Source organism: Thunnus thynnus, chromosome 14 (genome assembly GCF_963924715.1).
Source record: "Thunnus thynnus chromosome 14, fThuThy2.1, whole genome shotgun sequence".
NCBI classification, from domain to species: Eukaryota; Metazoa; Chordata; class Actinopteri; order Scombriformes; family Scombridae; genus Thunnus; species Thunnus thynnus.
Window position 1 is genome coordinate 31373965 of NC_089530.1, and position 12951 is coordinate 31386915.

General features: G+C 40.7%; 1 protein-coding gene across 2 annotated transcripts in view; it reads left to right on the plus strand.

Annotated features, from left to right (window-relative positions):
- The first annotated feature begins 550 nt into the window (after positions 1 to 550).
- Positions 551 to 12951, plus strand: part of entpd6 (ectonucleoside triphosphate diphosphohydrolase 6) — a 21580-nt gene continuing 9179 nt past the window's right edge. The window contains exons 1-7 of one of the 2 annotated variants that reach the window (XM_067610995.1): positions 551 to 698; positions 1641 to 1933; positions 3151 to 3227; positions 3574 to 3717; positions 8147 to 8222; positions 12306 to 12341; positions 12456 to 12544. In XM_067610995.1, the coding sequence (XP_067467096.1) occupies positions 1699 to 1933; positions 3151 to 3227; positions 3574 to 3717; positions 8147 to 8222; positions 12306 to 12341; positions 12456 to 12544 (657 nt within the window). In that variant the 5' untranslated portion in view covers positions 551 to 698; positions 1641 to 1698. The remainder of the gene's footprint in view (positions 699 to 1640; positions 1934 to 3150; positions 3228 to 3573; positions 3718 to 8146; positions 8223 to 12305; positions 12342 to 12455; positions 12545 to 12951) is intronic. The other variant, XM_067610996.1, reaches the window with a different exon arrangement.

Here is a 12951-nt window from a genome sequence, read left to right on the forward strand (position 1 = left end):
AGAAGCTTTTGTTTAAATTAGCTGAGCTGCTTCCGTGTTTGCTTTTTCTCTCTCTCAACTTTATTGACAACTGTCAAATTAAAAAAAAACAGTCACATATAAACAAGTTTAAAGAAGAAAAAGAGCAAAGTGCCGGGAATTCAGTAAAATAATAAGTAAAAAAACAACTTTCAGTAAAGGATTGTGCAAGAAGCTTTTTACAGTAAATAAAAACTAAATAACACATAGGATGAGGGAAAAATAAATAAATAAAGGGGTGCAGATTAATATTCAAGTAACATTAGTCAATAGGGTCTTTGTTGCTTTTTTATTTTGCAGTTTAGCTAAAGTTTAGTTTCCTATCTGTTTCTGTCATGTTTGTGGATTAAAAAGTGAACATTCTTGGAGAATAATATTAATAAACTACACGGGAAGATGTTGGAGTTCTTAGACGTGTTAGTGATTTATTTCTCAACACAACTTTTCTTCCACGTATAAAAAAAACGAGTTTATATAAAGTAAATTGGACATAAAAGACGCTTTTGTTTAAGCTAGCCGTGAAGCTAGCGGAGCTGCTTCCGTGTTTTCGGCCACGTTACCGCCATTCAGCCTGACGTCATCAGACAGCGCCGCATTGTTGACATTAGCAGAAAGAAGAATGAGCAGAGAAGTGAATTAACGGCTGAGTAAACGGAGCGGCTGCCGGTGGTTTCTGCTCGGTACGTAAACACGTTTTTACGGTTTGTTTAAGTGGCTGGAGCTGTTAGCCTGCTGCTAACTCTCCGCTAACCTGCTGCCTGTTTCAGGTTAAACTGTGAAGAAAGAAATGTTGTGTAAAGCTGTAAAGAAACAGCCAGTGTGACTTTATTCCGCCTGTCACGAGGTCTAATACTTGTTTAAAATACACGATGTGACTGTATGAATGTTTCCTGTTATAGAAGCAGCTGTTCACACCAAACACCGGCAAATATCTGTCAATTTAATATCTAATTAACATAATTAATTTGAGGAATCAGTGGTGCCATAGCTGAAAGTATCTAAAGGTTGTCTTATTTTTAGAGGTTACTTAGTTTAAAACAAAGTCAGTTATTTAATTTTAAAGAAACAAAATCTTCAAACCTTTTTTTTACTAACTGTAACTGTGATATCTTCTACTGAGAAACATAGAAAGCTGATATAATCACTAATAAGCAACTAAACTCTGTTGTCGTTTCTCTCACACACAGACTTTTATACTTTTACCTCTTTTCACTGAGAATTAAGCTAGAAAATAACATTATATTCTAAACATCAGGTAGTTTCTAATGTTTACAGACTTTTTGTTATTCATTAAACTGTATCTGCAGAATATTTTAATTTTAAATAAATAAATCCTCTATTTCTATAGTCTGTTAACTAAAACCAAACTCTGTTCTCGTTTCTCTCACATACAGACTTACACAACTAGTTAGAGAATGACATCATAGCCTGAACATCAGATTTAATTTAATAAACTTTTTGTTACCTTTCATCAATGAATTCCTAACAAACAAATTGTGGCTTTAAAATGAATTTTCAGTGATGACTGAATGTTAACCTCCAGTCTTAAATAGTCATCGTCTCCTGCTGCCTTGTGACTGTTTGACTCTTTATTGATCTGTTTTTCATTGATTCCTCGTCAGGCTCTCGGGATGCGGCTCTTCTAGCTCGACTCTGCGGTTTTACACAGAATGAGTCGTGATGAAGAGACCAAAGCTCGCTGGAGTCTTCCTCTTCGTGGGCTGCCTGCTCGCCTACCTGATGTTTGTGAAGCGTCACTACGGCGCCGCCAAGCCCGAAGCCTACAGACTACCTCCCCACCACCAGCAGCGGCCCGGCCTCGATAGGCCCGTCAGCTTCCAGTACGGCATCATGTTCGATGCTGGGAGCACTGGGACGAGAATCCACGTCTTCAAGTTCCACACAGACAACAGAGGTCTGCGTCTCGTTAGCGATTCATCCGCTGATTATTTTCTACGTTAATTGTTTAGTTAATGAAACGTTATGAAATAGTGAAAGAATCAAATTCACTGATGTTTTCAGTCTAAACCTTCAGATATTTAACCATGAAGCATCTTCTTCTTTGATTAAGAATGAAACGATTACTCAGAGCTGCAATGATTAGTTGCTATAGTAACTATTACATTAATCAGTTAATCATTTTGAGTCATTTTTTTTAAGAAGAAAAGCTCGAGTTTCATGTTTTGACCTGATGATGAACTCACATCACTGTAATCAATTAATCAATTAATCACCAACTATTCTGATAACTGATTAATTGTCTTAATGAGTCTTTATTTAAGAAGAAAAAGTCCAAATTCTCTGATTGCAGCTTGTTAAATGACAGTAAACTGAAGATCTTTGATTTGGACAAAACAAAACGTTTGATGACGTCGTCTTTGGAAACACTGATCAATACTTTTCACCATTTTCTGACAGTTTATGGACCAAACAACTGATCGATTAATGAAGAAAATAATCAACAGATTGATATAATTGTTGGTTGCAGTTCTACACTTTATCAAAATAATTGCATATTAATGTCCTTTTGTGGGACTAATCAATGAATCGATCAGTGGTTGCAGAGCGACTGCTCATATAAACAGGATGTTTGGATTCTAACTGGACTCATATGGATCCTTTCAGATCAGACTGTGAAGGTTTATCTCAGAGTTGCTTTTAGTGTATTTAAAATCCACATGTTGGCCCCAGACATTAATTACCAGATGTGAGTCTCTGCTGCGGCGCTCTGCTGCTGCGGCGCTCTGCTGCGGCGCTGCCAGAGTTAAAACACACAGACTCATTAGTGCGTTTTAGGGCTTTTGGTTTATTAGGCTTAGAGAAAGTTTCCTGCAGCGTTCGGGCCAAATGCCTTCGTTATCGCATTTAAGCGCTAAGCTAAATCACAGGCTGAGTGCTGTTTTGGCTCCTTTTGTTAGCATCAGAGCTAACGGACTAATGGCAGCACCTGTTAGTTATACAGATGTGGATTAATGACAACTCACATGTAGGCGGTCGGTCAGACAGATGAAGACAGACTCAGTTAAACACTGAGGCTTTCACACACACACACGGAGCTCTGTATGATCCTTTATCAGCTGTTCGGGATCAAACTGCAGCTTTATCATGTTTACGGTGTTTTTCTTCCTGCAGAAGCTCCCAAACTGGCCCACGAGACGTTCAGAGCCATCAAACCTGGACTGTCTGCGTATGCTGACGATCCAGAGAAGGTACGAGCTGCTGCTAACGTGGCAGTGATGGAAGGAAGCTGACACCTTATCAATATTACTCCCCACCGTTATTGATTCATCTGCAGTTGTTTTAGCTTTAAATATTTTTGCTGGAGTGTAGATATGATCAATAAGCCTGCATGTTTATTGTTATTTTTGTGTCTTTGTTTGATTTTAATCTGTGCAAATAAACAAACTAATCATTAGAAAAGGTGCAGAGAGACAAAACATGTCAAAATGATTAATGAAATGTTAAAAAATAAACAAAAAACACAAAATAAATAAAGGAAATCCATAATATTAATATGTATAATATATAATGTCGTTCTCCGTCCTGTGTGTGCAGTGCATGGCCGGGATCGTGGAGCTGCTGGAGGTGGCGAAGGCCAGCGTCCCCCCCTCCGTCTGGAGCATCACCCCGGTGGTCCTGAAGGCCACGGCCGGCCTCCGCCTGCTGCCCGGAGAGAAGGCCGACCACCTGCTGGACAGAGTGAGACTCTCACTGAAGCCTTTCTCTCTCACGTCCTTCTTATAAACCGACATGTTTCAGCCGTTTGATTCCCAGAGACGCGTTTATCAGAAACATGAATCCATCAGAAATAAAGAGGAAACATAAAAACGTCCTCATATGATACGAGAGGCGTCATGTAACCATCAGAGATAATAGAGAGAATATTACAGCCTGCAGATGTTTCTCTGTTTACTGCTGACAGAAACATCTGCATCAGCGCTGCAACTAATGATTATCAGCCGATTATTGTCTCAATTAATCAATGAATCGTTAATGAGACGTCAGACAGTTGTGACTCGTATCGTTTACTGTCACGTTTTAGAAGCTGCAGTTTGTTTTTTTGATATTTTGTCTTAAAAAAAATGACTGAAACGATTAATTGATTATTAAAATTGTCGTCGCAGCTCTTTGTTTTATTTCATAATTAGACTGTAAATTCGTTCAGATGAATCCACAAATTCTCCTGAATCACTTGATTCTTGCATTTAGAGCTGCAGCGATTAGTTGATTAATCGATTAGTCACCAACTATTAAATTAATTAATAACTATTAAATTAATCTCCAATAATCGATTCATCGTTTTCAGTCATTTTTAAGTCCAGATTCTCTGATTGCAGCTTGTTTAATGTGAACTGAAGATCTTTTGTGGACATTTGATGACGTCGTCTTTGGGAAACATTGATCAATATTTTCATCATTTTCTGACATTTTAACAACCAATGGACGAATTAATTAATTGAGAAAATCATCTGCAGATGAATCAGTAATGAAAATAATTGTTTGCTGCTTTACTTGCAGTTTTTTACAACAGCAGCTTGTTGAAATGTTTGAACTAAACCAGTCTGAGCTGCAACGATCAATAATCTTCACTGTCAATTAATCTGAAGTGTTTTTTTCAGTTAATATGAGTCAAAGACGACTCATTCACATCTACGCTGGAATCAGACAGTTTTCATATCAAAAATGACTGAAAATGATTAATTGATTATCAGAATAGCTGCAGATAAATGTCCTGTGTGTCCACTAATCAATGAATCTGATGTTGCAGCTCCGCGTCGTCTATAATCCGCTCTGTGCTGGATCACATTCAGCTGCATTATGCAATTGAATTGCTTTAGCTAATATCCTCACAGGAAGCTAATGCCTCTCCGCACCCCCACAGCTCCTCCTCCTCCTCCTCCTCCTCCTCTTCATCATCATCATCATCATCATCATCGTGATGTGAGGGCCAAAAAAGAAAAAGTCTATTAAAGCTTTTAAGTAATCAGTAATAACAGGACTAGAGCAGCCAGCCAAAAAGTGATTTAATCTGAAGCTTTGCTCTTATTATCAGACAGTTTCTGATTCAGCCAAACAGCTGATTACGGGGGGGGGGGGGGGGGGGCGCTGAGGGAGGGGGGGGGTCAAATATATGTTTATGTGTTAAAGTAGCGTCAGGCTGCAAAAAGAAGCTGGTAACTACAAACTGCTGCATCTCCCAAACAAAAAGCGCCTGTTTCCTGCTGGGGAACCCTCCCAAAACCTCGCAACGCCAACTGTGACGACCGTTTCATTCACAGACATGGACCCGTATCAGCACGTTCCATCCAAAACGCCAATAAATATGAAACGGAACAAATTACAAATAATCACAAACAGCAGCAAATCAAACTCCAGAGCTACAAACGCTTTACTGCAGAACAGACCCTGAAAGATGGACGAGCCCCCGAATTTGTCTCAACCAGCCTCTGAAGTCATGACAACAGAGAGGCTGAAGGCAAATAATCAATAATTTATTTAAATAAAAAGTGCAACAGTAATGTGATCATCAGTAAAGACAGTGTATCCATGAGTACAACAACAACACACAGAGGTGAAGAGAGCTCAGGTGTTCCCAGCAGGATGGTCATCACGCTGCCCTCCAGGTACCTGCTGCAGTATAGAAACAACTCACCAGAGTGTGATAACAAGCAGCACCTTAATGTCATTCAGTGTGACCTTCACTTACTGAGGAGATCAATATATCTGACGTCCCTCGCCAATAAATCCACTTAGAAACCATAGAAAAGAGCTGCAGAACCTGCACATACACCTATGAACACCAGACAACAACAGACGCTGCAGTATAATGTTCATATATATATATATATATATCTATATATATATATATATTTATACAATTACTAAGGCTACAGCAAATTAACTGACCCCAGAGACTCCAGTCTACAGTTTGGACTCTCCAGTCCAGCACACAGAAGCTTCACTCCTGAATCTAGCAGGTCACAGTTGTTACTCAGATCCAGCTCTCTCAGATGGGAGGGGTTGGACTTCAGAGCTGAGACCAAAACTTCACAATGAGTCTTGTACAGGAATGTGATAGGAAATCAATAAGTAGCACATCCAGATGAAACATTCATCCATTTTCTTTCAGTCATAAACAAACAAATGAGAGATTAACAGATTTGCTATCAAATATTTTCTGGGTTGAACAGCTCAGATGAAGACGACGGTTTATCAATGAAGTGTTTATCAGTGATATTGGATCACAGAGTGAATCTCTTTCCACAATGTCTGCCTGTGATCACATGACCAAAGCAGGTGGATAAACATACCTTCATGGGAACGTTTCCAGGAGGCGAATAGGTGTAAAATACGTCCCACTGAAAGAAATTAATTTTGTTCATGTGAAAAAAAGTGAAGAACATTTTGTTTACATCCCATTGATCCAATCTTCAGAACTAAATGTCAGATCACGCTCCCAGAAATCATCAGTTTTCTTCAGTATCAAAGTAATCCAGTGACCGTCTGTTTATCCATGGAAACAAGCTGCTTCTGCAGACTGTTTGACTAAATGTCAACAAATATCAGCTAAAAACAGCTCAAGTTGTAGCTAAAAGCTAATTAGCCACCTGGCGGGTCGAGACTAATGGACCAAAGCAGAGTCTGGAGTCTGACCAGAGACGATATCACACCGAAAAACTCCAACAGATCTGAGGCCAGACAGTCAGAGCAGATAAACAGCTGGATCCAGATGCACAAACTCTGTAGATTCATGAATAAAACTGTACTGTGACGGACTATAAGTTTAGATTTTTTTTGTAAATGTCAAAAGTTATAAATAAACTCTGGGTGGAAAAACGGCATAAGAAGAAACAACTTTATGTGCCAAAAGTCTGATTCGCGTTAAAGGTGCAAAGGAATTATGTACGAATTTTAGTTTAAAACATTCAATATTTAACTAAAATGATCAAAAGAATGTGAAGAAATAACCGTTTCGGTGTTAAGTCAAAGACCTATATGTATTGTGCTGCAGAGATATATATTAAAGTTAGCATGCTAACCAGCTAGCCCCGTCTGTCCTGTCTCGTAATACCAGTTTGTACCTCAAGAGGCGATAGTGAGTCACTGTAGCCTCAAACATGAGAGGAAGAAGTAGTGCTTCCTCTTCTAGGTTAGATTTATTCACGCAAACGTTAGCTCAACGTTAGCACTGAACTGATATTGTTATCATACTTAGTCGAAGTGGTAGTTACCCAGTTTGCTAGCTAACAGAGCAATGATAACGCACTATTGATTCAGCGCTAACGGAGCGTAACGGACACCCCGACCTTCTGCTGATATGCTGCCCCTGATTGGTTTGGAGTGATCTCAAATTCTGCACCTTTAATTCTGATTTAATAGAGCTGCTGTGTCTTAAGTTCAGGCTCATATGATGGTTCCTTCCAGCTGTGGATGCATGAACATCATTTCTGTAATCGTAGTTTCATAATTTAGACCATCAGTAGTGATGCTAATGAGTACGGATGCACGATATTGGATTTTTGGAAATCCGATATGCCGATATTTCCAACTTACTGTGGCTGATTGCCGATATATGCACATATTTTTTTCCCGCTGGCTGAGGAGACTATTATGCATGCAAGCATAGATTGTACTATGTATGATCAAGAAAGACAATATATGAAGGAAGAACTTAGGAAGCCTTAAAACTTTAATGAACCTGCCAAGTGGGAGCAGCAGAGTTTTCTTTGAGTTTATAAGACAGACAGGATTAATGTGCAGGATTTAATCTCTGGTCCACACTCCGGAGCAGAAGGTGGCGCTAATGCACCTAATACGCTGGTTGACAACCGCCGTTATAAACCAAAAAGATTTTTTTTTTCCAAACAGAGTGGTACATCCTGTCATCCGAGGTGTTTCCTATCTGTGCAGCAGCTCCTCCGTGGACATACCGATGACCGACCGTTAGGGTGAAACATTCTGTGGAGGGAAGCACAGTCAGGCGGCGGAGGAGATGGCGAGAAATTGGCCTCTCGTTATTGGCAGAAATGGCCGATGCCGATATTTCATTTTAGAGCTTTTATCGGCCGAAAATGTTTATATGTAAGAATAAACAAGACACTGTGCTGCTGTTCTCCTGTGTGTCCAGGTGAGGGCGCTGTTCATGGAGTCTCCGTTTCTGTCCAGAGACGACAGCGTGTCCATCATGGACGGCACCGATGAAGGTATGACGTCTTTATTGATCACTGATCGACACTCTGTCACATAAACCAAACTGAAGCGAATCAGAACCACTCAAAAATAAAAACTGATATTTGGGGCTCTGTGACCTTTGCTGAGGCTTCGTGCGGAACATGATCCTCTTTATCTCTTTATAACTTTATTAGATTACAGACACTCGTGTCCTCATCGTTTCATTAGTGTAATCTGTGAAGCCGCTCAGATGGATGAGCGGCGAGTAGATCCTGTTCCCCACAGAAGCCTCAGAGGTCCCACTCTGATTTCCCCACTGAGAACCCACAACATGGAGGATTAAACAACATGGAGATTAAAAGTTAGTTGAAACGGGAGACGAACCAGGCAGACGGTCTGCGCTCAGTCATGCAGGAGGGTCTGAGTTCAGATGATCAGTCGATTAACAGAGATCGATCATTGATTAATCACAAGCAGCAACCTCTGAAACATGGAGCCAAAAACTGCAGTTCCTCTAATGGCCACTTGAGGCTCCAACAGTGAGTCAATCCCCATAGACCCCCATAGACCCCCATAGACCTCCACAGACCCCATAGACCCCCATAGACCTCCACAGACCCCATAGACCCTCATAGACCTCCACAGACCCCATAGACCCCCATAGACCTCCACAGACCTTATAGACCTCCACAGACCCTATAGACCTCCATAGACCTCCACAGACCCTATAGACCCCCATAGACCTCCATAGTCCTCCATAGACCTCCATAGACCCCAAAGACTCCCATAGTCCTCCATAGACCCCCATAGACCCCCATAGACCTCCATAGACCCCACAGACCCCATAGACCTCCATAGACCCCCATAGACCTCCATAGACCTCCATAGACCTCCATAGACCCCCATAGACCTCCATAGACCTCCATAGACCCCCATAGACCCCCATAGTCCTCCATAGACCTCCATAGACCCCCATAGTCCTCCATAGACCTCCATAGACCCCCATAGACCCCCATAGTCCTCCATAGACCTCCATAGACCCCCATAGTCCTCCATAGACCTCCATAGACCTCCATAGACCCCCTTAGTCCTCCATAGTCCTCCATAGACCGCCATGTTAAAATGAACAACTTTACGGCGGAAATAATCATGTTTTTGTTTTATTTCCTTGTTTATAACTGGACTGTAATTAATTTCTATGTAATTACTTGTTTCAGTTTAATTAACGAGTTGATGTTCAGTTTTTCTATGACGTACATTTTGTTTTGTTTTAAGCTTGTTTTTTGCTAATGAAAATTAGCATTAGCATTATCACAGTTAACCATAGACTGTAAATGCACCGTGCTAACCAAGCTAGCGGCTAGCAGCTAGCATTAGAGTCAGCTCCACCCTCTCGTCCAAATATGGTCACTTCTGGCTCCAAAAATCCAAGATGGCGACGGTCAAAACGCCAAACGAGAGACCACAAACCAACGGGTGACGTTACGGCGGCTACGTCTGTTATTTTTATACATTTATCAAACTAAAACACAAATCAGCTCCTCAGATGTGAAGATTTGCTGTTTTTTCTGTTTTATATCATAATAAAGTGAACACCTGCGTGTAGATCGGGGCAATATATCGATATTATATCGATATCGTGATATGAGACGAGATATTGGACATCAATATATCATGATATGTCATAAATGTCTTTTCCTGGTTTAAAGGCTGTATTACAGTAAAGTACAGACTAGTCATTAAATCCACATTACTGATGATTATTAATCAATAATCTCATTGTGTGAATGTGATGTGTAAACACCAATCACCAATAGTCATCCTACAGTCCTGTTGCGATATCGATATCGAGATATTTGGTCGATAATATTGTGATATTTGATTTTGTCCACATCGTCGACCTGCAGTGTTTTAGTGACTGTTAATAAAAGGTCGTCACCTTCAACATTGAGACGTTTTTTCATGATTTTATGACATTTTTTAGAATCGATGAAGTTCAAACACATGAAATGATGAAACCAATAAATATTCTACAGAGACTTTTTTAGACTTTCAGTCGACCAAATGAGAAGTCAAGTTGAGTTTCAACCTTTTTAGTACAAATTTCCCTTTTTGCTTCTATTCTTTAACAGGGAAACGTCAAAGAGAGAATTTCATACTAAGAAGACTTAACCTGTGAAAAATATCCGTTTTATTTGATTAGCTCAGCCGGCTTAAGCTTCATAGTAACTTCAGATGAACTCCATCACCTACACTGTAAGCATGTTATGAATGAACGTTTTAATGGAGGAAGAATTACAGCAAGAAAAACATGTTTAATCATTTTTTTGCTTCTGACTGGTTTAAGACACACTGTCCTTTAAGTGATTTCTGTCTAACAAACATTCATCATTTCCACCTTTATTAATTAGGCTTTAGGAGACTTCAGCAGACATTTTTGAGGTTTTACAGACCAAACAATCGATCGGTTAATGGATGAATGATGAAGAGGGTTGGTTGGATGTGGCCAGATGTTTGTTGGGGGGTCAGTCGTGTCCCTGCGGTGACCTCCTGCTCTGCCATCACAATGAACTCACTAATACGATTGTTGTTGGGTATTTATGTTTCTATATGAACCACATGTAGGTTCTGTGTTTGAAACGTTTGCTCTGTGTGCAGCTCGCACAGATATAATCCAATCCTTTATAAAGTAGTTCATACAAGCAATTATGGCCATGTGGGATAATGTCCCACTTAATCTTGAAGGCGATTATCCCTGAGGCTGAAATGTTTTCTCCTTCTCTCTGAGTGGGATCAGCTCGTTACTCCTCTGCCATAAATGTCTTTTAATGATTACTGAATTAACTTCTTTTTCCTCGGAGCCACTAATGGACACATTCCTGTGCTGCCGAGCCGGCCATCAGCGCTCCTCTCAGGAGTCTAACCGGATCCGCTCAGCCTTATTATCGCTCCATATTTTGCCGTTCTTGGCCCGATGCTTATGGCGGGCTGAGATTACCCTCGCAGCGTCCTGAATGGAGGCGACTTATTGTTAATGCAGATGTCAGAGTGGTTAGCGGGGGGGGGGGGCCTGCTAAGTGCCGGTGTTTAGCTCCATGTCCCTCCACATACTTGTTTGTTTTGTTTTAAAATGGCTTCTTAGAGTTTTATGGTAAAGCTCCTATGATACAGTTCCTATCAAGCCCTTTAATCATCCACTTGTGCATGAGCAGCAGGTCAAAGGTCGCTGGTAAAAGGCTCTAATGCAGCCAGCTGAGTGCAAATATTCTGCCACACTAATGTCGTCTTTGAGTTTGACCTGAATAAAAAGATCCTCAGTTTGCTCCGATCACGTCGCTGCTTCACTGCTGAAATCAGTCACACGACATCAGTTCACTAATCAAATAAATAATGATTGATTAATCGGTTATAAAGTCAGAAATGATGTTGAGTGCAGCTTTATGCTCGGGATGTTTTTTTGGTTTTTGAAGTTTCATTTTAGAAACAGACAAAAAAATTAAAAAGTTTTTCGATCTTTATTTTTAAATCCACTGACAGAAAAAGTTTATAGTTTAAAACTGCAGATATAAACTTAAAAATAGACTTTTGTTCTTTGTTTATAAATTAAAAGAACTGTCCATCTCTGAACCTGGAAGTTCTTCTTCTTCTTCTTCTTCTTCTTCTTCTGGTTCTGCTTGTGTGCGCGCAGCACTGACGTTACAACAGTCAGCGGGCAGTAAAACGTGAACCAGACAGAAGAGACAGTAACACAGAGTCCAGAATCACCAGAGCTGGACTTTCTTTGTTCACATCAGTTACAGACTGAAGTGTTTAACAGCTGAGATTAATGAGTCTCATTATGTTCAGACCACAAACCAGAAACACATGATGCTGTAAAGGAAACGTAACCGAGCACCAAGCTAACGTCGGCCCCCGTGTAGCCGGATCCGACGTCTCTAGAGGCTCCTGGTTCAGATCCTTGAATGATCTCCTATCTATTGGATTGATCAGATTACACTGGTGTTCCTAATAAAACGCTTGTTGAGTGAAGGTGTCTACATACTTTTGGCCGTGTTGTGTGTTCTCGCTGTGCCGGTCGGTGATTTTAAAAGTTTTAATCTTGTGTTTTCATTCAGGGATTTCTGCCTGGATCACCGTCAACTTCCTCACCGGTGAGAACTGAAAACACACAGAATGAATCTGAAACCAGATTAACGTGAACAAGAAATAGTGATTAACTGTTATTGGATTAAACTGCAGCTCTCTCTCTCTCTCTCCCTCTACAGGTGGTCTTCATGGTGCTGACTCGCCCACAGTTGGGATGCTGGATTTGGGCGGCGGGTCGACTCAGATCACCTTCAGCCCTCAGGACGAGGTGAGGAAGACTCGGAGAGGAAGATCTCTCTCTCTCTCTCTCTGTTAAACTACCAGGATCCATCTTACAGGCTCTAATCCGTAAACGCCTCGCTAATCCCAAATAACACCCTCACATCAGGAGGAGGGGGGGGTATCTGGGTCAGACTACACACATGAGAGATTGATCACCTGATCACTTCGTCATCACTGCATTGGATCTCCTGTCAGATCACTGAAACACTGAGGTTGTTGTCTTGTTCTTCATCGTGCTCGTCCTCGTTTTCTTCAACATCATCGTCTTCGTCATGTTCTCCTTCTTCGTTGTTGTCTGTTTCTTCTCGTTTTTTGTCTGATTCGTCTTCTTCTTCTTCTCCAAGGTCGTCTTCTTGTTCTTTGCTGTTTTCTTCTGTGTCGTCTTCATCGTGG